This window comes from Hyposmocoma kahamanoa, unplaced genomic scaffold, assembly GCF_003589595.1.
Source record: "Hyposmocoma kahamanoa isolate Upper Pololo Valley unplaced genomic scaffold, ASM358959v1 116, whole genome shotgun sequence".
Classification (NCBI taxonomy): domain Eukaryota; kingdom Metazoa; phylum Arthropoda; class Insecta; order Lepidoptera; family Cosmopterigidae; genus Hyposmocoma; species Hyposmocoma kahamanoa.
Window position 1 is genome coordinate 5,492,428 of NW_020653391.1, and position 20,417 is coordinate 5,512,844.

General features: G+C 36.0%; 1 protein-coding gene across 1 annotated transcript in view; it reads right to left on the reverse strand.

Moving 5' to 3' along the window:
* Positions 1-980: 980 nt before the first annotated feature.
* Positions 981-20,417, reverse strand: part of LOC113239760 — a 60,278-nt gene continuing 40,841 nt past the window's right edge. The window contains exons 4-16 of the mRNA XM_026476862.1: positions 18,602-18,715; positions 17,636-17,758; positions 16,638-16,745; positions 15,234-15,298; positions 11,415-11,783; positions 10,602-10,760; positions 9,018-9,245; positions 7,043-7,183; positions 5,215-5,250; positions 4,893-5,055; positions 3,416-3,544; positions 2,941-3,069; positions 981-2,718 (exon numbers count right to left, since the gene is read on the reverse strand). Coding sequence (XP_026332647.1) covers positions 2,570-2,718; positions 2,941-3,069; positions 3,416-3,544; positions 4,893-5,055; positions 5,215-5,250; positions 7,043-7,183; positions 9,018-9,245; positions 10,602-10,760; positions 11,415-11,783; positions 15,234-15,298; positions 16,638-16,745; positions 17,636-17,758; positions 18,602-18,715 — 1,913 coding nt within the window. The 3' untranslated portion in view covers positions 981-2,569. The remainder of the gene's footprint in view (positions 2,719-2,940; positions 3,070-3,415; positions 3,545-4,892; positions 5,056-5,214; positions 5,251-7,042; positions 7,184-9,017; positions 9,246-10,601; positions 10,761-11,414; positions 11,784-15,233; positions 15,299-16,637; positions 16,746-17,635; positions 17,759-18,601; positions 18,716-20,417) is intronic.

Sequence of the window (20,417 nt, forward strand, 5' to 3'; positions counted from 1 at the left end):
AATCAGGCTTAACTTTAATGGCTTGTATTGGATACAAACAACTGGTAATTAGTAGTGAATACGTACTATATTTATGACATCGACTACTATATGCGCTGACCCAAGATTAGTTTCCAGTTGCTTTCATTTGGCACGCAACTGACATCGTTGATTTGCCTGCTGGCGAGTTTGCGCATTCTATTCGATTGATATTCGTTTCGAGTCCGAGACTATAGGTACAAATCTAGAAAAGTCCAACCCACGTCGGATGTCGCTTGTGCACATAGAGATGAAGCGACATGAGATGATGCATTTTGGACATCTGTGCCATTTCGGACCGCTATTTCTCGGATTCGGAACTGCTGATACGAATCAGAAATAGTGCGCAAATGCTCTAAGTCTTGACGACGACTTCTGCGTTGACGTATAATCATCGCAACAAGCAAAATAAACGTTTTATCATTGACACCCATTATGACACTAATGTGCGAATTCAAGCACTGAACTGTCACCGTCCAGAAGTAGAAATCGGTGACACAGCTACCATGATTTTCTGTGATGGTATCTTGTGTCAGCAACGAAATATTTACGTTTGCGCAGCGCCTAAATGACTGTCAGGTGACTGGTGAGAATTGCAAGAAACATAAAAAACAATGGAAGACCAAAGTCTGTTCCTATAAAACTTGAGCGTTAAGGCTCTATTACATAGATTGAAGTCAATGTCTGCATTGTCGCAGAAACCTATTAAGTTAGCATAATAACAAATTAAAGGCGATACAAAATTGATGCAACTGTTCTGGAAGATTCTGGTGGCAGTAGGGAAAAGTTGTACAACTACAACACATACACTGTCCGGTGGGGGCTAGACCTATTTATTGTACAAATGAAATAAAATTTTAAAATCAATCATTTAATCCTCATGTTAAGTATAATTATCTAATACAAGGTACGTCCATTCGTACTGTTTATCGATAACAATTCACTAACTAATACTAAAATCCCACACCATGTTAGCGTCAGAACTACAGTTAGATATTAATTAAAACAATATCGTTCACTTTTTAGAGCCGCATCCGATGGCACCGATAAAAATATTTTATTTGTTTTGAGAACAATTCGCTAGTATTCCTATAGACTCCGAAACTATAAACGACAGTTAATTTATAAAAACAGTATCTACATAGTGAAAAAAATTACGGTAAAAGCCTAACGATTTTATTAAAATAGCACGATAAGAAGCAAAACCAATATCATGAAAAAGAATTGAATTAGACACACAATCACAACTTAGCCGAGCATTCTTATACACTAACGCGAAAAGTATTACAATATGAAAACAACCATTCCAATGCTTACAAAATAGAGTAAAAACAATTTAGGACCTAGAGTATCTCCTTGGGGGAATCGATTGTTATAGACTAAAACATAGTACCTTATTTTAAAATCATAACTACGTCTTTCTCAAATTATTAACTTAATCCCAACAATTTATTTTCTAAACACTAGCTATAAAAGCAGATAATATTCTGATATTTGTCTAACTTACATTGTCAAAAGCACATCCAAACTCTTTGTACTAAAATGCACATGATCGTATCGAATCTCTTATGGTAAGTATATGTTTATGTAAATATATACATAGTGAAATGAATTAAATAACTGCGTATAAACATAAAACATAAAAAGGTTATGGTTTAGCAAATAAAAGTTTTAATACTATTATAATATTTGATAATTTGACGATTGTACTTTTTGATAAGTAAATGTGTCACAAATAAAGAAATACTTAAGCACATAATTACTGCAATCTTAAAAGCACTATACTACGATCTCATATAGACAATTAGTTACAATAATTATAAAAGGCAAAATAAACTAAATTTTACATAAAAGGAACATAAAATGTAATTCGGCTTATAAATCGTGACTTGCAAGTGATTGTGAAATTACAAAGTTTGCAATACAACCATTGACCTACCACAGGTCAATGAATATAACAATAAAATCCATACAATAAGATTACAGTACTAAAAGAAATACGTTAGGATAAACCAACTATTCAAATTTTTATAAAACTTTGTTCTATCTATTTTTGAATGGAGCAAGGAATGTTAGTTACTTATATATATTACATATTGTTTCAAACACCATAGAAATCAATAAAAAGTAATAATACTAAACTAACGTTGATCACAAATTAGATGATGAACGAAAGAAACAAGACATACACATAAAAAATACAAAAAAAATGTAAAAACCCCATAATCCATCCACGTTAAAAACTTAAATGGAAATATCTACATGTATGACATTAATTGAATCGTTCTTGAAACTGCTTTACTAAAAATAAGTGAATTAGATATTAACATTAAGCAGAATTTTTCATTGAAAAAGATATTCATTCATTTACGTTCAAGTATTTATAATGGAGATTAATTATCTTCAATCTAATAAGTTGTCATTTTTGTCATAGCTCACAAAGTACAAATAATAGGCGAAACTAAACTTTGTACTATGGATACTAAATTGAAAAGTTAACAAAACAGATGAAAAGATTGATGTTAAAGATAGTTTCGCCATTCTTGGTCTGTTAGCGTGATGTGGGTGGTGTGATGTCCTGGTCGCAGAAGCGGACGGTGCAAAAGAAACTCTTCCCGTCGGCAGAACAGGAACAATCGTTACAGCCACGCTTGAATTGTTCTCCGGGGTTGCAGCGGAAATTTGGATCTGATTCGGTCGCTAGAAATAAAGATAAAATATAATAATAATAAATGTGCCGTCGGCCGAACAGTCGCACAAATGACCTCAATCTCATCTCGGTCTGAAGTCGGTACCTAGTTGTGACATTTAATATCAATGCTCTTGCTGTCATTAGAAGAAATTAATTATTGAAAATTCTTCAGCATTAAGAGAGGATACAAGTCGTTATATGGTAAAGCACAAACATTTCAAAATACTTACATGTAGTGACGACGCTTTTTGCTTCTACTTTAACCTCACTTGTCTGCTCTTTCTTTTCTCCTATACTTGTCTCAGGAAGTTGTTCACTCTGAGAGTTTTTAGAGTCATCTGCCGGAGGCGGTCCTGTCTCTGAAATGTAAATTACATTTACATTTTATCGTTTATGATCTACATAATGATTTATTTTGATGAGAATCTAGCACGAATTTTAAAATGCAGTTAAGTTTTTGTTTATTGTATAATCTGGGTTTTTAAATATATTTTCCGAAAAATCCCAAAATGGGATACATAGAAACAATGATTCATATAATCAGAAGTACGTTACAAAACGTAATTTGTGTTCTAATTTGCATTTAACTTAACCTGTGATTGAATATATGTATTTAACCCACTTCCAGATTTACATAAAGGCATAATTTTATTTCAAATAAATATTCTACACTATACAAGCAATATTACAACAATTGATAATTACCTCTCTTAATTCTATTCCTGTTGGCAACAGAACACATAGCGACTTTGCCGTCCAAGGAACATTGGCACGTATTGCAACCCATCTTGAACTTGGTGCCTGGGACACATTCCTGATCTGGGCTTGTTGCCTCTGAAAGAATATAATGCAAATTGTATTTTACAAAAAAAAAGCAGGAGACATAACACTCGATTCATTACAATATCGACAATAATAAATTAAAATGTATAACTGAATACTCTGAGTACACAGAGTTGATCGATATACTTCTTTTAAAAGTGAATAACGTTTTGATTACAACTAAAGCAACACTGTTTTACGCAGCAACCCATAAATCGAGACTCAGGTGACAACAACAGACTGCGTCAAGCTACATTAAATTACTTAGGTGCCTATTAGAGCTTTCAGCCTCGCTACATATCAGCAGCGTCCCGGGTAAAAAAGTCGAGACTCTGTGCTGGCCCTGTACTCTCGTTCTCCGTCTGAAACAATTACTGTAAAATGAGTAATACTCGACCAAATGAAAAGTCGCATGACGCGAATGACGATTCATCTTTGGCAATGTCTTTTATTTTCGTTGAGATTACTCAACCGAAACAATTACTCCCGCGGAGAACGGGAGCAGACCTCCAGTCTCAGACTAATTCACTTCTGAAATATGTAGTCTAAGAGGTTTCGATACTCATAGGCTAGGCGTTTACACAGTTAGAACATTGGATTTTAATCAAATTATTAGCCGTAGCGCCATCTATGAGCAATCTATGATATTTCGTCACCCAGTTAGATCACCTTTACAGCTACCAGCCCCAACTGGAGATGTCGCTATTCATTGTATATAATTTTTTACTGAATTGATATTCAATTGTTTTATGTGAAATGACTCCACTAGTTTGTTATAATTATTAATACAAAGATCGAACACTCAAAAAACGCTACGGCTAAAAAGTCGTTGAAAAACCAAATACAAAGTTACGACGCAAGCACTTAGAAAAATTCGTGAGGTCCGCTGGTTCGTTCCGTGACTTAGTTGGCACGGAACTAAATAAGAAAAATATAAGAAAAAGTAGCGTCTGGCACGGTATGCTAGAAGACGTCGGTTCGAATCCGGCTGGATCGAAGGATTTTTTCTGAATGTTCGATAATTATATCAAATTATAAAATCAAAAATTCTATTATATTTTCTTAGATTATATATATACTCAGTTCCATTCTACAGTGTTATGTCCATGTAACCAGACTAAAAAATGACTATTGGTTAGTAGATTTTGTTATACTGTTTAATGGGGCGATTTTAATCTGAAAAGTCTCGATATTCTCGAAACTCAGTCTCAAGTGTCGAAAACGTCAAAAAATAGTCGAGACTCGAAATTTAGAAATTTTCGACACCCCTATTCCCGAAACTAGAGTTTTCATCTCGATACGTATCGGTACTAGAGTAGCGATACGTATCTATTTTAGAACAGTTTGATCAACTGCTAACCTCTTCTAGTTCTAGTCTCAGCTTGATTGTTATTGTTGAGTTGGTAGCAGTCGATCCTGGTGCAGGAGAAGTCCAGCCCAGCCGGGTCGCAGAGGCATTTGTTGCAGTCCATGCGAAACTCTTGGTTCGGGAGGCAGTTCTTTTTTGATCCGGCTTGTTCGTTCTGCAAAAAACGAGTATATGCGAAACAAGAATTTTCCTGAATAAAATCTTATTGAATGTATATTTCCTGGTGATATGGTGGTGTGTAACATGGTGATATAGTGATATAGATACTGCTACTGTGTGTTAAAAACGTATAATATTTTTCAAAATATTTTACCTTGGAATTTCTGGTCTTCCGTGACAATGTAGACTTCTGAAAAGAGACAAATAACGTAAGATTGATTATGTGGATTATATTATTTGAAATACAATTTATATATCAAATATCTATATCAAATACAATCTCAGTGCAGAGTACTACAAAAACTGACCTCAAAAGTCATTCATCCCCTATTTTGCCACCCTTAGAGGCGGAATATTTTCTTCAAGTTTAATTGGACCACTACTGAGGTACCCTCCTTCCACCAAAAAAATAACCACCAATATCAATGCCGGAGTTATGACGTCACATACATACAAAAAAAAATCGAATCGAAAACCTCCTCCTTTTTTGAAGTCGATAAAAAACTAAAATTAAACTAAATGGTATATTTACAACTATGATAATAATGTAATATGTGCCACACACCCACACCAATTGCCTGGTCTCAAACCAGGGAATTCCCTGCACTATAAGGTCCAGAGCAACGGAATGCACTCTGGAGCACTTCCCGAAACACCCAGACCTGAACCAAATTAGAATAGGAAATGAAACTATTTTTCCGGATTGAAATCGCGTATATTTGTTTTTTCATTTCCTATGTGTAACAATCGCGAAAACCTAAGAACTCAATTTAGAATAGTTCATTTCCCAAATTAGTCCTACCGGGACTCGAACCCGGGACCTCCACAGCCAGCGCCTACAATGTAAACCATTAGACCACCGAGGTCGTCGTCGTCGTGTAAAAAAATATTACTTTCAATTTATTGCATCATAATCATCCTCAGCCCGACTTCACCCACTTATGGGAATAATCCATCCGTAATTTGTGCAGTTCACCACGATCTTGCACTAGCCTCACCCATCGATCTATTAATCGATATTAAATATAACTAATAAAGCTTGCTTATTGTACACAAGTAATACAGAAAAATGTGAGGAACTTGTGTCTAAGAAAATGTGAAATGGTACATTTGAACGAGGATGTTAAAACCACCAACAGCCACCAGAGAAAAAAAAACAGAAAACTACAAATAAATCAAATCTTGCCACCGAGAAGAAAAGATCGTAGATCAACAAGAAGACAAAGCAAAAGAAAAGTCCAAGACAACACGCATCAAATCTATCAAAGATACTAACAGCTTTTTTCTGAAGCAGTTTTAAAGGAGAGACTTATGTGGAAAATTTGATGTTACCATTTCAATATAGCGAAACTATTAAATGATAGCATATCCCAGCACCATTTCTGCAAAAAGCAATTGAGTGGCCTTAGCATCGAGTATATAACCAGAAACAGGGACGAAATAAAGGCCATTCATCCCTGACAACTCATCAGGTAAATGGACCTTATCACTTTTAAATATCAACTCGTTTGCGCTGAAATCACAAATTAGAAAACTTAAATGGTACAGCACCAACAACTGACCTGTGTGTACGTCTCCGTATATTCCAAAAATATTCTGTATTTATTGTAATAAAGATAATATATTTAACAATGGGAGCTATTCCATTCGGTAGTGTGGGAAAAACAGTTAAACGTCTAATTACAACATTAACGGAATCACATTTCATCGGTAATAAAATATTAAATATGTAATTTTGCAATTTTCGTCCATTATAGCAAACCTCAAGTTAAACTGGTCGTTTTGAAGTGAAACAATTGACGACATCCGTCAATTGTTTCGAATTCAGGCTGACCAATCGGAGCGCAATTGTCACAGTAAGGATTTGGCAGAATACTTTTCAAACAAATTAAATGACATTTCGTCTCTGTTTCTGGTTACATACTCGATGGGCCTAAAATACCTGAACATAAAATGAATAAAATGTATATATTTATACAAACCTTCACTAGTTCGTCAACTGGTTCTATACAGGCTCGACGTGTGCAAGAAAAAGACTTTCCATCGGGGTTACACCGACACATGTTGCAATCCAATTCAAACACTTCATCCGGGCGACATTCACGCTCTATTATGCGGAGCTCCTGAGTTCCATAGATGTAGTACAAATAACGAAAATAATAATAAATAACCCATGGTAATGATATGCCACTTAATATATTTGATTGAAAAACCACACCGTATTTACCGCATATAGTATTGCTCTATTATATAGTATTACATACTACAGCGTTATTTGTAATATACTCACAACCTCGCAGGACCATATTAGTCATGTAAATAATAATTTTTGTTCCACGACTTTTTACAAAACATTTTAGTTGTTTTTTGTTATGATATCAAGTGATGGAACGAACAAGTCGTGGTGGTAAGCGACACGCCTCTCTGTACACTCAGAGCTTTAAGTCGCAAAGATCTGAGGGGCACTGCCACTGCGCCCGCCACACTGAGACATAAGTTGACGAGTACCATGCGCCTGTAATTTCACCTTACCCTTCAAAACCGGAACGTAATAATGCTCACGTTACTGCTTGGCGGCAGAACTTTTTGTATTGTAAATAGTTAAGATGGCAGTACTTCCCTGGACCAACGCTTTCAATTCTTTCTTCTTTCAACTCTGTTGCACTATGATACTTTTTTAATCTATATTTGGCAGTAAGATAGTAAGTTCAAACGTGCAACCGTTAAGCGTCCTCCCTGAGGATTTCTTTCGTTACCGCAAAAAATTAAAACCTGATCACCTGGTTAGAGGGATCTATTTAAATATTCTATCTGTTATGGACAGACGTGTAGCTTACCATCAGGCGCACGACTTGTTTTTCCCGTCACTTGATATTATTTAAAAAAAACTAGTCCAAGAATGACCGTATATGCGAATGTGTGCGTACGTGCACACATACAAGCCGCGCTGCGACTGTATGGAGTTACTATACTTGTACTATGCCTAAAAGATATTATACTGAGCCTAAACCCTCTCCTTTGAGGAGACCCGTGCCGCGTAAATATGATTGAGGAAAACGTTAGCAAATTTATTCGTCTTGATTTCCCATAAACAAGTCAAGACTTTACATTACTGTTTACGTATCAATTAATTAGTAAACAATAATACAAAGAACTAGCAAACGTCACAAACTGCATAAAATAGATGATATTAAGTCCCCGCGGTAGAGTTCTTAAAATGCTGGCAGCGTTTTCATTCTTTATGGATATTATGCTAACACCGTGCCAGCCTTTGATATTATAAAAAAAATAAAAAATAAGTTTTATTTTTGTATGAAAGTAAAATTTGATAAATTATTGAAAGTCTTGGAACAAAAATTGTTGTTTCCATGTTAGCAATATAGTCCTGCCATATTGTTAACGGACTTCAAAAAAAGAAGGTTTTCATTTCGACTGTATTTTTTTGTGTGTGTGTTACGCGATAACTCCGAATCATATGTGAACCAATTTAGATGGTTTTTTTTCTTTAAAAGACGGTACTCAGAAGTAGGCCCATTTAAATTTGAAGAAAATATTCCATATCTTAGGGTGACAAACAAAGGAATTAACGACTTTTGAGGTCGGTTTTTTAGTAGGTACTCTGTACTGAGATTATGAGTATTGTACAAATAACGCTGTATCCACGTATAAATGAAAGCGATTAAAGGGCGCCATTGCCGTACCTAATTAAGCACGCCTACGTAAGAGAGCGGTTAAAGAATTATCTTACGACGAAGAAAATTCCAAAATAAATCCCAAAACTGAATACTGAAGCAGACATACCAACAAGGAAACAATTCTGCAAGAGAGACTAAACAATCAACTATGATAAAACAAATAAGCCTCATTTACAACAGTTAGCAATACAACAAGAACGTCCACCATTCCGCATACCAGCAGATAGCAAAGTTATAAAAGCATTAATTCGTAACGAATCACCTCAAGTTTTACTTCTCCAGTCCCATCCTCATCTGGGAATTCTGGAACGCAAACTTTCCTCGTACAGAAGAAACTGGTTCCATCTTCGTTACACCAACAAGTATTGCAGTCTTTAATGAACATTCTGTTTGCCACACAGACGATCTTTTTTGTTACATTTGTAGGTGACTTTGTTGCCTTGAAAGATGGGTTGGAAATAAAAGTATGATAGAACATGTCCAGTTGAGTCTTAAATATTAGATGTAATGGTTATGACAAACATAAAAAACATGATATTTAAAGAAATAATGAAAGAAAACAATACAAATCCAAAGGCGACTATGAAATTTGGTGAAAATAATGATGAATAAAATACACCAAAACATTAATAACTTTAATCAAAAATAAGACTTATTGAACAAACACATCTCATTCATAATTTCTTATTCAAGTTTCGATTTTCGAATGGAGCGGTTACTATATACGGACAGCATGGTTTGACTTCTGCGATTCACTTCGGTTAGAAGCTTTGTCCTTTGTGTACGGTATTATTGGTTTCATATCCTGAAATGTTACAGTTATTTTAGATATTAACCAAATTAATGCATATATCACTACTTGTTGTGACGAAAAATTAGAAATCAGCAGGCTCGAGTTATACACACAATTTTTTACTCAAAATGACAAAGAATGGCATCCAAATTTTCTTATTAAATTAGGGTTTCGAAGGCTCCAGCCGTCTTCAAGGTCACACCCTGAACTTGATTTTATTTTTTATTTTGTTTTCATTACTTTTAGAGAACTTACAGCTAGGTAACATTAACATAATGGTAAGTATAATACACGCCTGACAGATATGCTGAGGGCTAATTAAAAATTTCCACAAATAACTTCTTTACAATTATAGAAACATGGTATGAAGTAAGTAGACGATTTAAAAAAATATAATAAATATAAATATCGAAATTAAATACGTAAAACAGTTAGAGTAGAAAAACGTACCACTGAGAAAGCGTTTTAGCTTACTTGTACTGGTGTTGAACAAGTCTACCTCACTATATTTATTAAATAAGGAGTTACATGAGCGAAACGCTCTATTTATAAATGCATTTTGCCTGCAATTTGTCCTACCTATAGGAACGTAAAGGGTGATAGGATTTCTCAGTGCAACCGTGCTTGCTTTAAGGTTACATATTTGTGTGTATTAACAATACAAATACAATGCTTTATTTCTCTCAGAAAGGTCTATAAGTAGTTACATTTCACGTATACAAGTTCCTTAGTGACAGTTGGAGTCTGTACTAGGTTAGAGACCTGTGTTACAGATCACCACGCTCACTCCCTCTAGGTCTATAAAGAGCGTAACATTATTTAAAAAATGTTTGATCATATTACAAAATAAAGCGTAGCATAACAAGAAACAATGTATGTGTGTTCGTGTGTGAGTGCGTGCGCGCGCGAATGTGTGTGCGTGAGCGAATATTCGTGAGTATGTGTGCGGGCGTGTGTGTGCGCGCGCGTTTGTGTGCGTGTGATTACGCTAAATATATTTAATAACTTTCTTGCAATCACCTACTAACTGAATTTTAAAAAATCATCAAGTACCTTTAGCTCATGGAAAATCTCAACATCTTCAGGCAACGGACAAGGCTTATTGGTGCAAGAGTAATCAGTGCCGTACGGGTTGCAATGGCAAGTGTTGCATCCAATGTAAAACGTACTACGAGGTTTGCATACTGAATGTTGTTCAATGTGGTCTACACCCTGAAAAAAAAAAAACACCAACTCCGATAATAAAGGGCGAAGTCGTAAATCCATTACTGTGGGTACCACTTTAAAATTGCGGAAAAACCAGTTGTTACTCTTTGGTCGTGTCGTACACAAATATGAGTTATTGTCGACGTTAAAATGGCTACGGAATTTCAGAATTGGTTAGGATGGGCTTCAAATACCTGTGAAAATTCTCATGTACTATTATATTTGACAACTTCGGTCGAGTGGTTTGTATACCGGTTCACATGGTGTCGCCATGTTGCCCCTGAAGTCCCGGGTTCGATCCCCGGCTGGGTCAATGTAGGAAAATAACTTTTCTATAATGTCTCCGGTCTGGGTGTGTGTGGTAACGTTGTTTCCGATTTCCAATACTTTGGGATCAGAGCAACATGTGATTTTGTCTAATATTTATTTATTTACTATTTTTAGTCAAGGGCTGGAGAGGATTTCGCCCAGCAATAGACTATTACAGACTGTGAATGTGGATATGATTATTTATAACACTAATCCTAAATAACAGGAATTTAAAAAAGGGAAAAGGGCAATTGCTTCTTGAATTATCCGCTATAACGTTACTAAATTTAAAACTCCAGAATTTAATTTGGGATTTCGGTTGATTAAAAAGGGTTGATCTCATCCTCTTACCTCGTTTTCTATAAATACTTCAACTTCTTTATTTTTATCTCCATCCATGCATTCATTTTGAGTACATGTGTAACTCTGTCCATCTGCGGCGCATTTACATTGATTACATTCCGACTGAAACTCTTGAGAAGGCTTGCAAACGGATCTTTTCAATACATTATGTTCTTCTTCCAATTTCACGTCATCTTGTTCAGCAGCTTCTAGGTGGTTAAAATCATGATCGTCAATATAGTGATCTTCGAAATCGTAATTTTCTTCGAATATAGGATTGTGTTCTTCAATTTCTGTGTACGTTTCTTTTGTATGTTTGTATTTAGGCGGTTGATTATCGTTGCCATGTTTTTGAATAATAAAAGGGTTTCGAAGTACCTGAAATTATATATAAACGTTACAATTTTTTACGTTTTCAAGCAATATATCGTGATAAAGGGCCATGATCCTTGATTATAAATTCTGAATATACTAAAGTTAGAAAAACTCAAGTCAGCGTAAGTTAGTACTTAAATAAAAGCCCAATACTTTTAGTAGAAAAAATTCAAAAGAAAATGTACTCACCTCGTTAAAAAGTGCATACCATCAACCACATTTTGTGAATTTATTCACTTATTTATTTTCAGTGCAGGGTGTCCGCTACCAGCGTTTTTGTGCAACAATGTAACCGTAGTGTCATAATGTTGTGAAAATAACACAAGTTGATAACTTTTTCAAAGAGATATCGTTAGCGGGTGTGGCATTCTGATCATTACAGTGCATAATATTTTGAATAATACGGCGGAAAACTTAGATCTGACATCAATTCACAACTGTATACCGATACGGACCGTAAATACGTTTTGCATAGCGGCCTCCACACGCCCCGAATAATATTTACGGTTAATTTGGCGATACCCAGAAGGCTTCCACATTATTCAGCGCGAAGTATATTTTCGGTTCCAGTATCTCGTACTAATGTGGGGCATTTTTCTCCACTTTACTGTAGCATGAATTAACTCCTTTAACTAGATAGACGCCGCAAGTACAGCAACACGTAATCACGCGTATTCCATTCAATTAATCGATTCTAAATAGAATAATTTTTGTTCAAGTATTTGTTGATTACAAGTAGTCATAATATTAATATAGTACAAAAATACTAGAATAAGACAGTTAAGTCCTTTATTTTACTTGTTTTAAAAAAATGTTGATTACTTAAAAAAAATTAAGACTAATTTTGTAATCGACTTCAGATATTAAAATTATTGTCTTTCCAATAAAATGAGCTCATTATATAACATCTTTTTGTAATAGAAGATCTTATCGTTTAACTTAAATAACGAAAACGCACGTCAATATAAGAACTTGCGACTGCCTTAATTAATTTTACTAGATGGTTTTCTGTTGGTAATTGGTCAAATTGATGAATGGCAAGACAAATGAAAATGTTACTGCTAACAAAATGTGATAAAATCTTATTAATCAGAAGAGGTTGACTTAATGACGGCCACGTGTGAAACTTTTGTGATTTGTTTATTATTTCTCGGATTTGTATCCCTGCTACTCTGCATATTTGGATAGCATCTTAGATGGGATGGAAGACCACACCTTCATCCTCGAAAGCAACGAACTCATACGTATGAAGTTTGGCAGGTGAGCCAGGTTTTTGTAAAGACAGCGCACTGATAATTCTTTGCATTGTATATTTTTTTGTATTACTCCATTGACTTACAAATAAATGGACGACGGGTCTAATACAAAAACCACGAAAAAAATGTCCCAAGTCGACCTATTCGAAATTTAAATTGTTATGTCATCGCAGTATCTCGTTGTCCGTAGAACAAATGACGACTAAAGCGGAGTGTCGCGCTCTGTATACGATTTTAGCGCCTTACAAGTGCGGACACTTTTTAGCGCGGACCCGACGTCCATATAATTGTAAGTCAATGTATTACTCGTACTACATATCCGGTGATGTATGTAATTATTTGCTCACTATATTCGGACATTCGAGGCAACGTGCTGCAAAAAATATCCAAATTACAGATACTACTGATAATAGATACTACAAAACTAAAAAAAAAACGAAACGTTATAACGATATAAGAAAAGAGTTATAGAATATTTTTATAATATTGCTAAGGTCATAATAATTTTCGTCCCTTTCGTCAAAATTGATCAGAATCGAGACAGTGTTGCCTAACGTATACAACACTAAATGTTAAATTTGGCTAAAGAAATGTACAAGCGGTGCGGTCGTACCACGAAATTGAATGCATTATACAAAAGTGCGTTCGTTCGATATTCATGGCGTATTAGCAAAGGATCACAAATATATCGCACCAAGTAAAAGCCGCAATGTATTACAAATTATCACACATACACTCGGTTGCATATTTATCTTCTCGAAATTCATACAAAACTAAAATAATTGTTTTTAAAATAAATTATGCATCTTCTGATTACAAAATCACTTGCCCGTAGAAGGAAACATCCCTGTTTACCCGTTTACCCATAGCTATGATGCTTCTGCAGTTTATAAAAGCACAAATATGCATTTTTCGCGTTTTCGACTGGTATTTATCTACGATAACGGTCGGGCGCGTCCTGAAGTGTAGCAGCGGCAACTAAGTGAATTTCACTTACTTTGGGCACGTGAAGTACGTACACTAGCGGCGTCTATCTCGATATATGTCTGTGTATAACTCAGACGAAATTAACATCTTTCACGACTCATTATACAAATTCAAGACAACCGCGTTAAGGCTGCCTTTCCACCGGAGATGTGCAACGTAGTGAGGCGGTGTGCGAGGAAAAATCCACCAATAGGATTACTTCATTTTTCTAGCCTCGCTTAGCGCAGCTCTAGTGGAAAAGGTTTAGCGGAGCTAAGTATTTGTACACACAAAATAGCGAGAAATGTGTACGAGAGATGCGGGCGAAGAATGTGTGCAAAACGGTGTAGGAAACTAAAGCTAGGTACTTAAAGTATGACACTAACTGACACTGACACATCGCCACCCACGGAAGAAAGAAACGAATATTTATGTGGTCTGTGTCGCCACCGCTCATCCCACCACACCGTACCCCGCCCGCGCATAGCTGAAAAGAGTCCGTAACGCATCCTCGCACCGCGCCGCTGTACATCGTCTCGCCTAGCTACCTCGCACAGCTTTGGTGGAAAACATCCAACCGTTTCGCAGCGTCGCATCACATCCTCGCACCGCCTCGCTGCCTCGCACATCTCTGGTGGAAAGGCAGCCTAAGGGTGAAGTCCTCGAAGTTTGGTTCTAGAATCTCTTAGTAGTTTTTCTTTTCTTTTTTGTCTTTAGATTATTTTTACTTTTTTTTTTAAATTAAAGTTTTTGATTTTACCTGGCGTAATTGCTGTTTGCGCCTGTAATGGTGTAAGTTTCTTTATAAATGTGTTGATGTTGTATTTAAATAAATAATATAGTTTGCTATTACAGATTTTTGTTGAAGCCAATCTAATAAACCTCTTCCTTAATATATTACTAAAATAACATAGCCTCTGGAATTAAATGACATTATACGTGTTTACTATATTTTACCACACATTCTTATATTCCTCCTGAAAAATTACATAGAAATCATATCGAAGTATTCACTCTAAGACGACAATATCTGTTTAACTAGTATCATATGCACTGGAATGACAAGCAGATGCATCACGTCCGCTCCTATTCTCGGATATGTCTTATTTAAATTAGGCTTGGTGGATGTTACCATTCAGTGCAAAAAACAAATGAAACTTGCAAATTAAACTGCTACGTTTAGTTATGTACTAACAATACACCAAAGTGATAGATAATATTTTGCACTCACCAAGCTTGAATCAGTTTTTCTTAGTTCATTTTCATTTTTCGCATCTACATTCAATCCAAGATCATCTGAAAAATAATAATTTTAAGTAATGTTTATATTGCACTATATTTTGTTCAGCGACTTAGTACTCTGGTCCTTAAGGCTGCGTTTCCACCGGAGAAGTGCGAGGTAGCTAGGCGGTGCGGTGCGACAAAAAAACCCAGCAATAAGATTACTTCATTTTCTTAGCCTCGCTAAGCGCAGCTCTGGTGGAAAGGGGTTAACGGAATAACGGAGCTAAGTATTTGTACTACAAAAAAGCGAGGATGCGAGGGAGGAATGTGTGAGAGGAACGTGAGCGAGTTCGCTGTCGCCTCCGCTCACCCCGCCATCCGCACCCCACCCGCACCCCACCCGCACACAGCTGAAAAGAGTCCGCTAGTCAACTTCGCATCGCTCGCTACACACCGTTTCATAGCTTCGTTAAGCAACCTCGCACCGCCAATCTACCTCGCACATATCTGGTGGATAGTGCAAATCCGCGTATTTAGTATTGGTAATAGGCGCGTATCTGCACCAAACCAAATTTCACAGGTGAGGGATTTAACGTTATTACTTTGTTATTTCAATGGCTACAGCTTTCATTTTTGCACAGTAGGCGATCATTTATTTTGTCTACGGACTCATAGTACTAGATTCCCGTAAATCACGCGAATTTGGTTGCCATGACGTTTACGTGGATTTCATTTGGCGACTAAATTACCGAAATGGAGACTCATAATCAAATGCTAATTAAGTGTAATTGCACTATCGCCGACGAGATCACGATGTGTACTGCCATGATGTTCACTTATTTTTGTGAAATTACTCCACTAGTTTGTTATAATTTATGTATAGAATTTAGTATCTATAGAATTATTTGCTGAGATATATGTTCGTAATCTAGGTAATATCATAGTATAATAGAACAATTCCTACACGTTGCTCTGAGCATAGGGTTGTCACATTATTTATTTAGTTGTACGCACAGGTTTTACAACCTGTACAACAGTATTCTAGTGCAGTATTAAAATAACTTTTGTCAAATTTTTAGCGTTTTAAAGCTCTGAGTGGTACTGCAACTGTCATGGAAAGGCGTGTCGCTTAGCACCAGGCGCACGCTTGTTCGTAAAAAAATATCGACTATTAGTGTGTGATCAGGAAATGCGCTGTGCAACTCAAGTGTACAGCGAGTTCATGCAAATGTGTGCGCGGCAGACGTGCACATACACAATCGCGTTGCTACGTTTGTATGGATAGCACTACTTGTCTTATTTTATTAAGGTAATATTGCTTTTTATAAATTAGTACTAAACATGTACACTATCAATTTCGTTTGTTTGACAATTGATAGATCTATGGGTGAGACGTATAAAATGTGCATACCATTGACGCAAGTTCGTCTAGTGCAGATAGGGTCACCGTTAGATGTGCACCAGCAGTTGTTGCAGCCATCGGTCCAGCGTGACTCAGGAGCGCAGGTCTTTTGATACACTGTAAACGTGATAATACAATGTTTTACAGTAACGTTCATAATCTAGCTGGAGGATCCGAAAGAATCAGGAACTGGTGGCATCAGATTTGAGTCCAAAATCATCGAAGAAAACTTCGCAAGAATCTGTTGGCTCGGACACCTCGAAAGGATGCCAACTCATACGAGCATAGCGACCTACCGATCGACGACCGGTAAGTCGGCCCAAATACCAACAGACGGGCGAAATGGAGAAACACCTCCGCGCCCTACGCCCAGGAAACCGGGAGGAGATCGCACAACATAGGGCGCGCTGGCGACATCTCTTATCGGAGACCAAGGCCTAGAATCTTATCGGGTCACTGATCCAGCGGAGTAAGTGGAAAAATCAAAGTGTAAATCGATACCTCCAACGTTATTGTAAGTCAAAATACCATTTTTTTACTTTTTAAATTAAAATAAATTACACTTTTTTACGCGTATTATAAGTTCCATATTTAATAGTAAAGAAATCCCTAACATTATGTTGACATTCAAACATGCAACCTACAATATACATAAAAAAAGTTAATAAGATTTCGAAGACTCGGTAACTGGACCCATGGCTCAGATGGTTAGAGCAGTGCTAAGGTGTAGAATGGACGTGGGTTCAAGTTCCACCGGGTCGACGAAATTTTTCTGTGTTCGATCTTTGGTATTTTGAGTTACAACAACTTAAGTGGGAGTTATCGAAATATTGTATCATGAAAGTCTTTACACACTTTCTCAACACAACCTTGCAAATGTCAATTATAAACAAAGACTAAAATTTTAGTTAACAATGTTAACTAAATTTAGTCTTTGATTTGATGGACTAGCAACTTTTCAAACAACTCTCCATCTAGACTTTCCAAAATGTATTCAAAAGGCTTACCATTGTCCTCTCCACAATACTTCTTACTGCAGAAGCTCCTGCCGTCAATGCAGCTGCAATTGTTGCATTGATTCATCCAGTGACTACCTGGTGCACACGTCTTCCCTTCCGATGCCTTTAGTACTGAAATGAGGAAAATTTGGTAACCGAACACATGTTCCTAAGAAATTATTTCACTTCTTCATAAACCCGGGACATTACATCAACAATTGAGCATGGTCGCCACGATGCGGGTTCAGGGCTTAACGTATCATCAAAGAATTTTTAAAAACCTTCGGTTCAATTCAGTTTTTAATGAATGGCTCGTGAGACTAATTGTCATTCTGCCTGTGTTCGTATCATGCTAGTTGCACGTACGTTATGGAGGGAGTGTCTACAGGAAATTTGTTCGGTGGCTCAGAGGAAGTATCAAAGATTATAAAACTTCTTCAAAACAATCCTGGAGAAGTTTTCTTTCGCCGTTTAACTTAAGATTAGACTCAAGCCTCGAAACGATAGCTTTCAAAAATTGGTTTTGTTTGATTGATTAAATAAACTTACTTATCGTTATAATACTAAAGTGAAGTTAGGTTCAAGATGCGATCTTGTCAATCAAGATTAAGTTAGTTATTCATATGTAAATATGACAAGTAATTATTATATATTTCGCAGTTTCATTCTTAGCAATTTATTCTAGTTTACATATTGTAGCTATGTCTCCACGCTTTCGTCTGAATTCGCGCCATTTCTTTTCATTACGTTCAAAGTATAGAAAGTATTAAAGTCCCTATTATTTTTCTTTTATTTCCTCTATATAATAAATGAAGGGTTGGGTAATCATAAAATATATCTCATTCATAGCTAAGATGAGGAGTGAGTGATTACAAATGGCTACGAATGAATGAACGAAATGAATGGTCATATACGTAAATATGGTCGAGCTTCAGGTACAGGTAAGTTCGTTTAATCATCAATTATGAAACTCACTGGGTAATTTGTTGCATTCCGCCAAAGTGCACAGTAACATTCCATTGTCCGTGCAAGTGCACCAATTACAATCGTGAGCGAAATCCGTGTTGGGCTTGCATCTCATTGGTTCAGCTGAAACAGTTTCAAGTATTTACAAATCACGACCGAAGTTGAAAGGGAATTAATGTCACCCATTCGTAAGGTAACTACAGAAACGTTAGACATCTTGCAAGGTGGCATCCGAAAGGTGGCGTGAAAACTGAAGCGTTAAACGTTCTGCAATTCGATGAGCAGACGACGTAAATCACGCTTCAAAGCCTACGCAACTGTGATATCATTTATTTATTTAAGGACAGCCAGTGGCCGATACAATAAATCTAGGGAATAATGAAATAATAAAAAAGGGAATAGGGAAAAAAAAAATACATTTAAATCTAATTGCACTCCCTGTAGGTGCCACAACATGCAAAGAAAACGAAAAGAAAATTTAAGCAATGACAGGGGGTATAAATGGAATATAAACAAAAAAAAATTATTCTATATATATAAATAAATAAAATAAATAAATAAAAAGACATTTATTTATCCACAAAATACACATAAAACTAGTACAAATAAAAAAACAGCGACAACTAAAACAGAAATGTGAATAAAAAGGTTGAAGACTCAGCATTGCTGATTTTCAGTCTACACCTAAAACTATATCTATTCGCTTGCTACAACCGACCGGCAAACGGAGCACTAAATATTTAATTTATACTTAAGGTTTTTAACTAATCGGTAACTAAACAAATAAATACTACTGAATATTTAATGTATAATGTAGTAATGACACTCGGTTACTACTTACATAACTAATGAAACATAGAGGCTGTCTGTGTTGCACTTAAAAACTATAAAAGTCATAGTAATTTACAAAACTACAGATATTATAAAACCAACAAAGTTAAAAAAGTTTATTTATTTAGTGTTGCTACAAGTTTTAATAATAGACCAATTGCTACTAGATTTCTGTACAGATATTCTGATTTCTGTATATATACAATATATATATATATATATATATATATATAGATATATAGAATAAAATAAACATGAGTTACGCCCAGATGGATTCATTCGTATTTTAGATTTAAACACATGGAGCGAATCGTTGAACGCATCTATTGTTTGATCAAGCGCGTTAAAGCTTCTTGACAATCTAGCGACAGCGGAGTGATACTTAAGGTTGGTCCTAGAAGGCGGCGGATGGAGTAGTGCGACCGGGTGCCGGGGCATCCGGCTTGGGACGCGGATTTTAAATAATACAATTATTTAATATAGCGATACCATTTCACCTTAAGGGTCAGTCAAAGCAGTAATATGCTTAATAAAGTGATACCATTTCACCTGAAGGGTCAGTCAAAGCAGTAATATGCTTAATATAGTGATACCATTTCACCTCAAGGGTCAGTCAAAGCAGTAATATGCTTAATACAGTGATACCATTTCACCTTAAGGGTCAATCAAAGCAGTAATATGCTTAATATAGTGATACCATTTCACCTCAAGGGTCAATCAAAGCAGTAATATGCTTAAAAATAAAGATTATAAGGACTACAATCGAATATTTTCTGTCCAATATTTAAAATTTATTTCAGTTTGAGAAAACGATTAGGTAATGTTCATATGATTATTACTGCGTTTCGATTTTGAAGGATTAAGGGTGCTGAAATTGCAGGCACGTGGGACTTTTCAATTTACATACGTCTCAGGGTGACGGGTGCAGTGGCTGTGGCTCTCAGATCTTTGCGCTATACAGCTCTGAGTGGCATTGCAATTGGCATGAATAGGC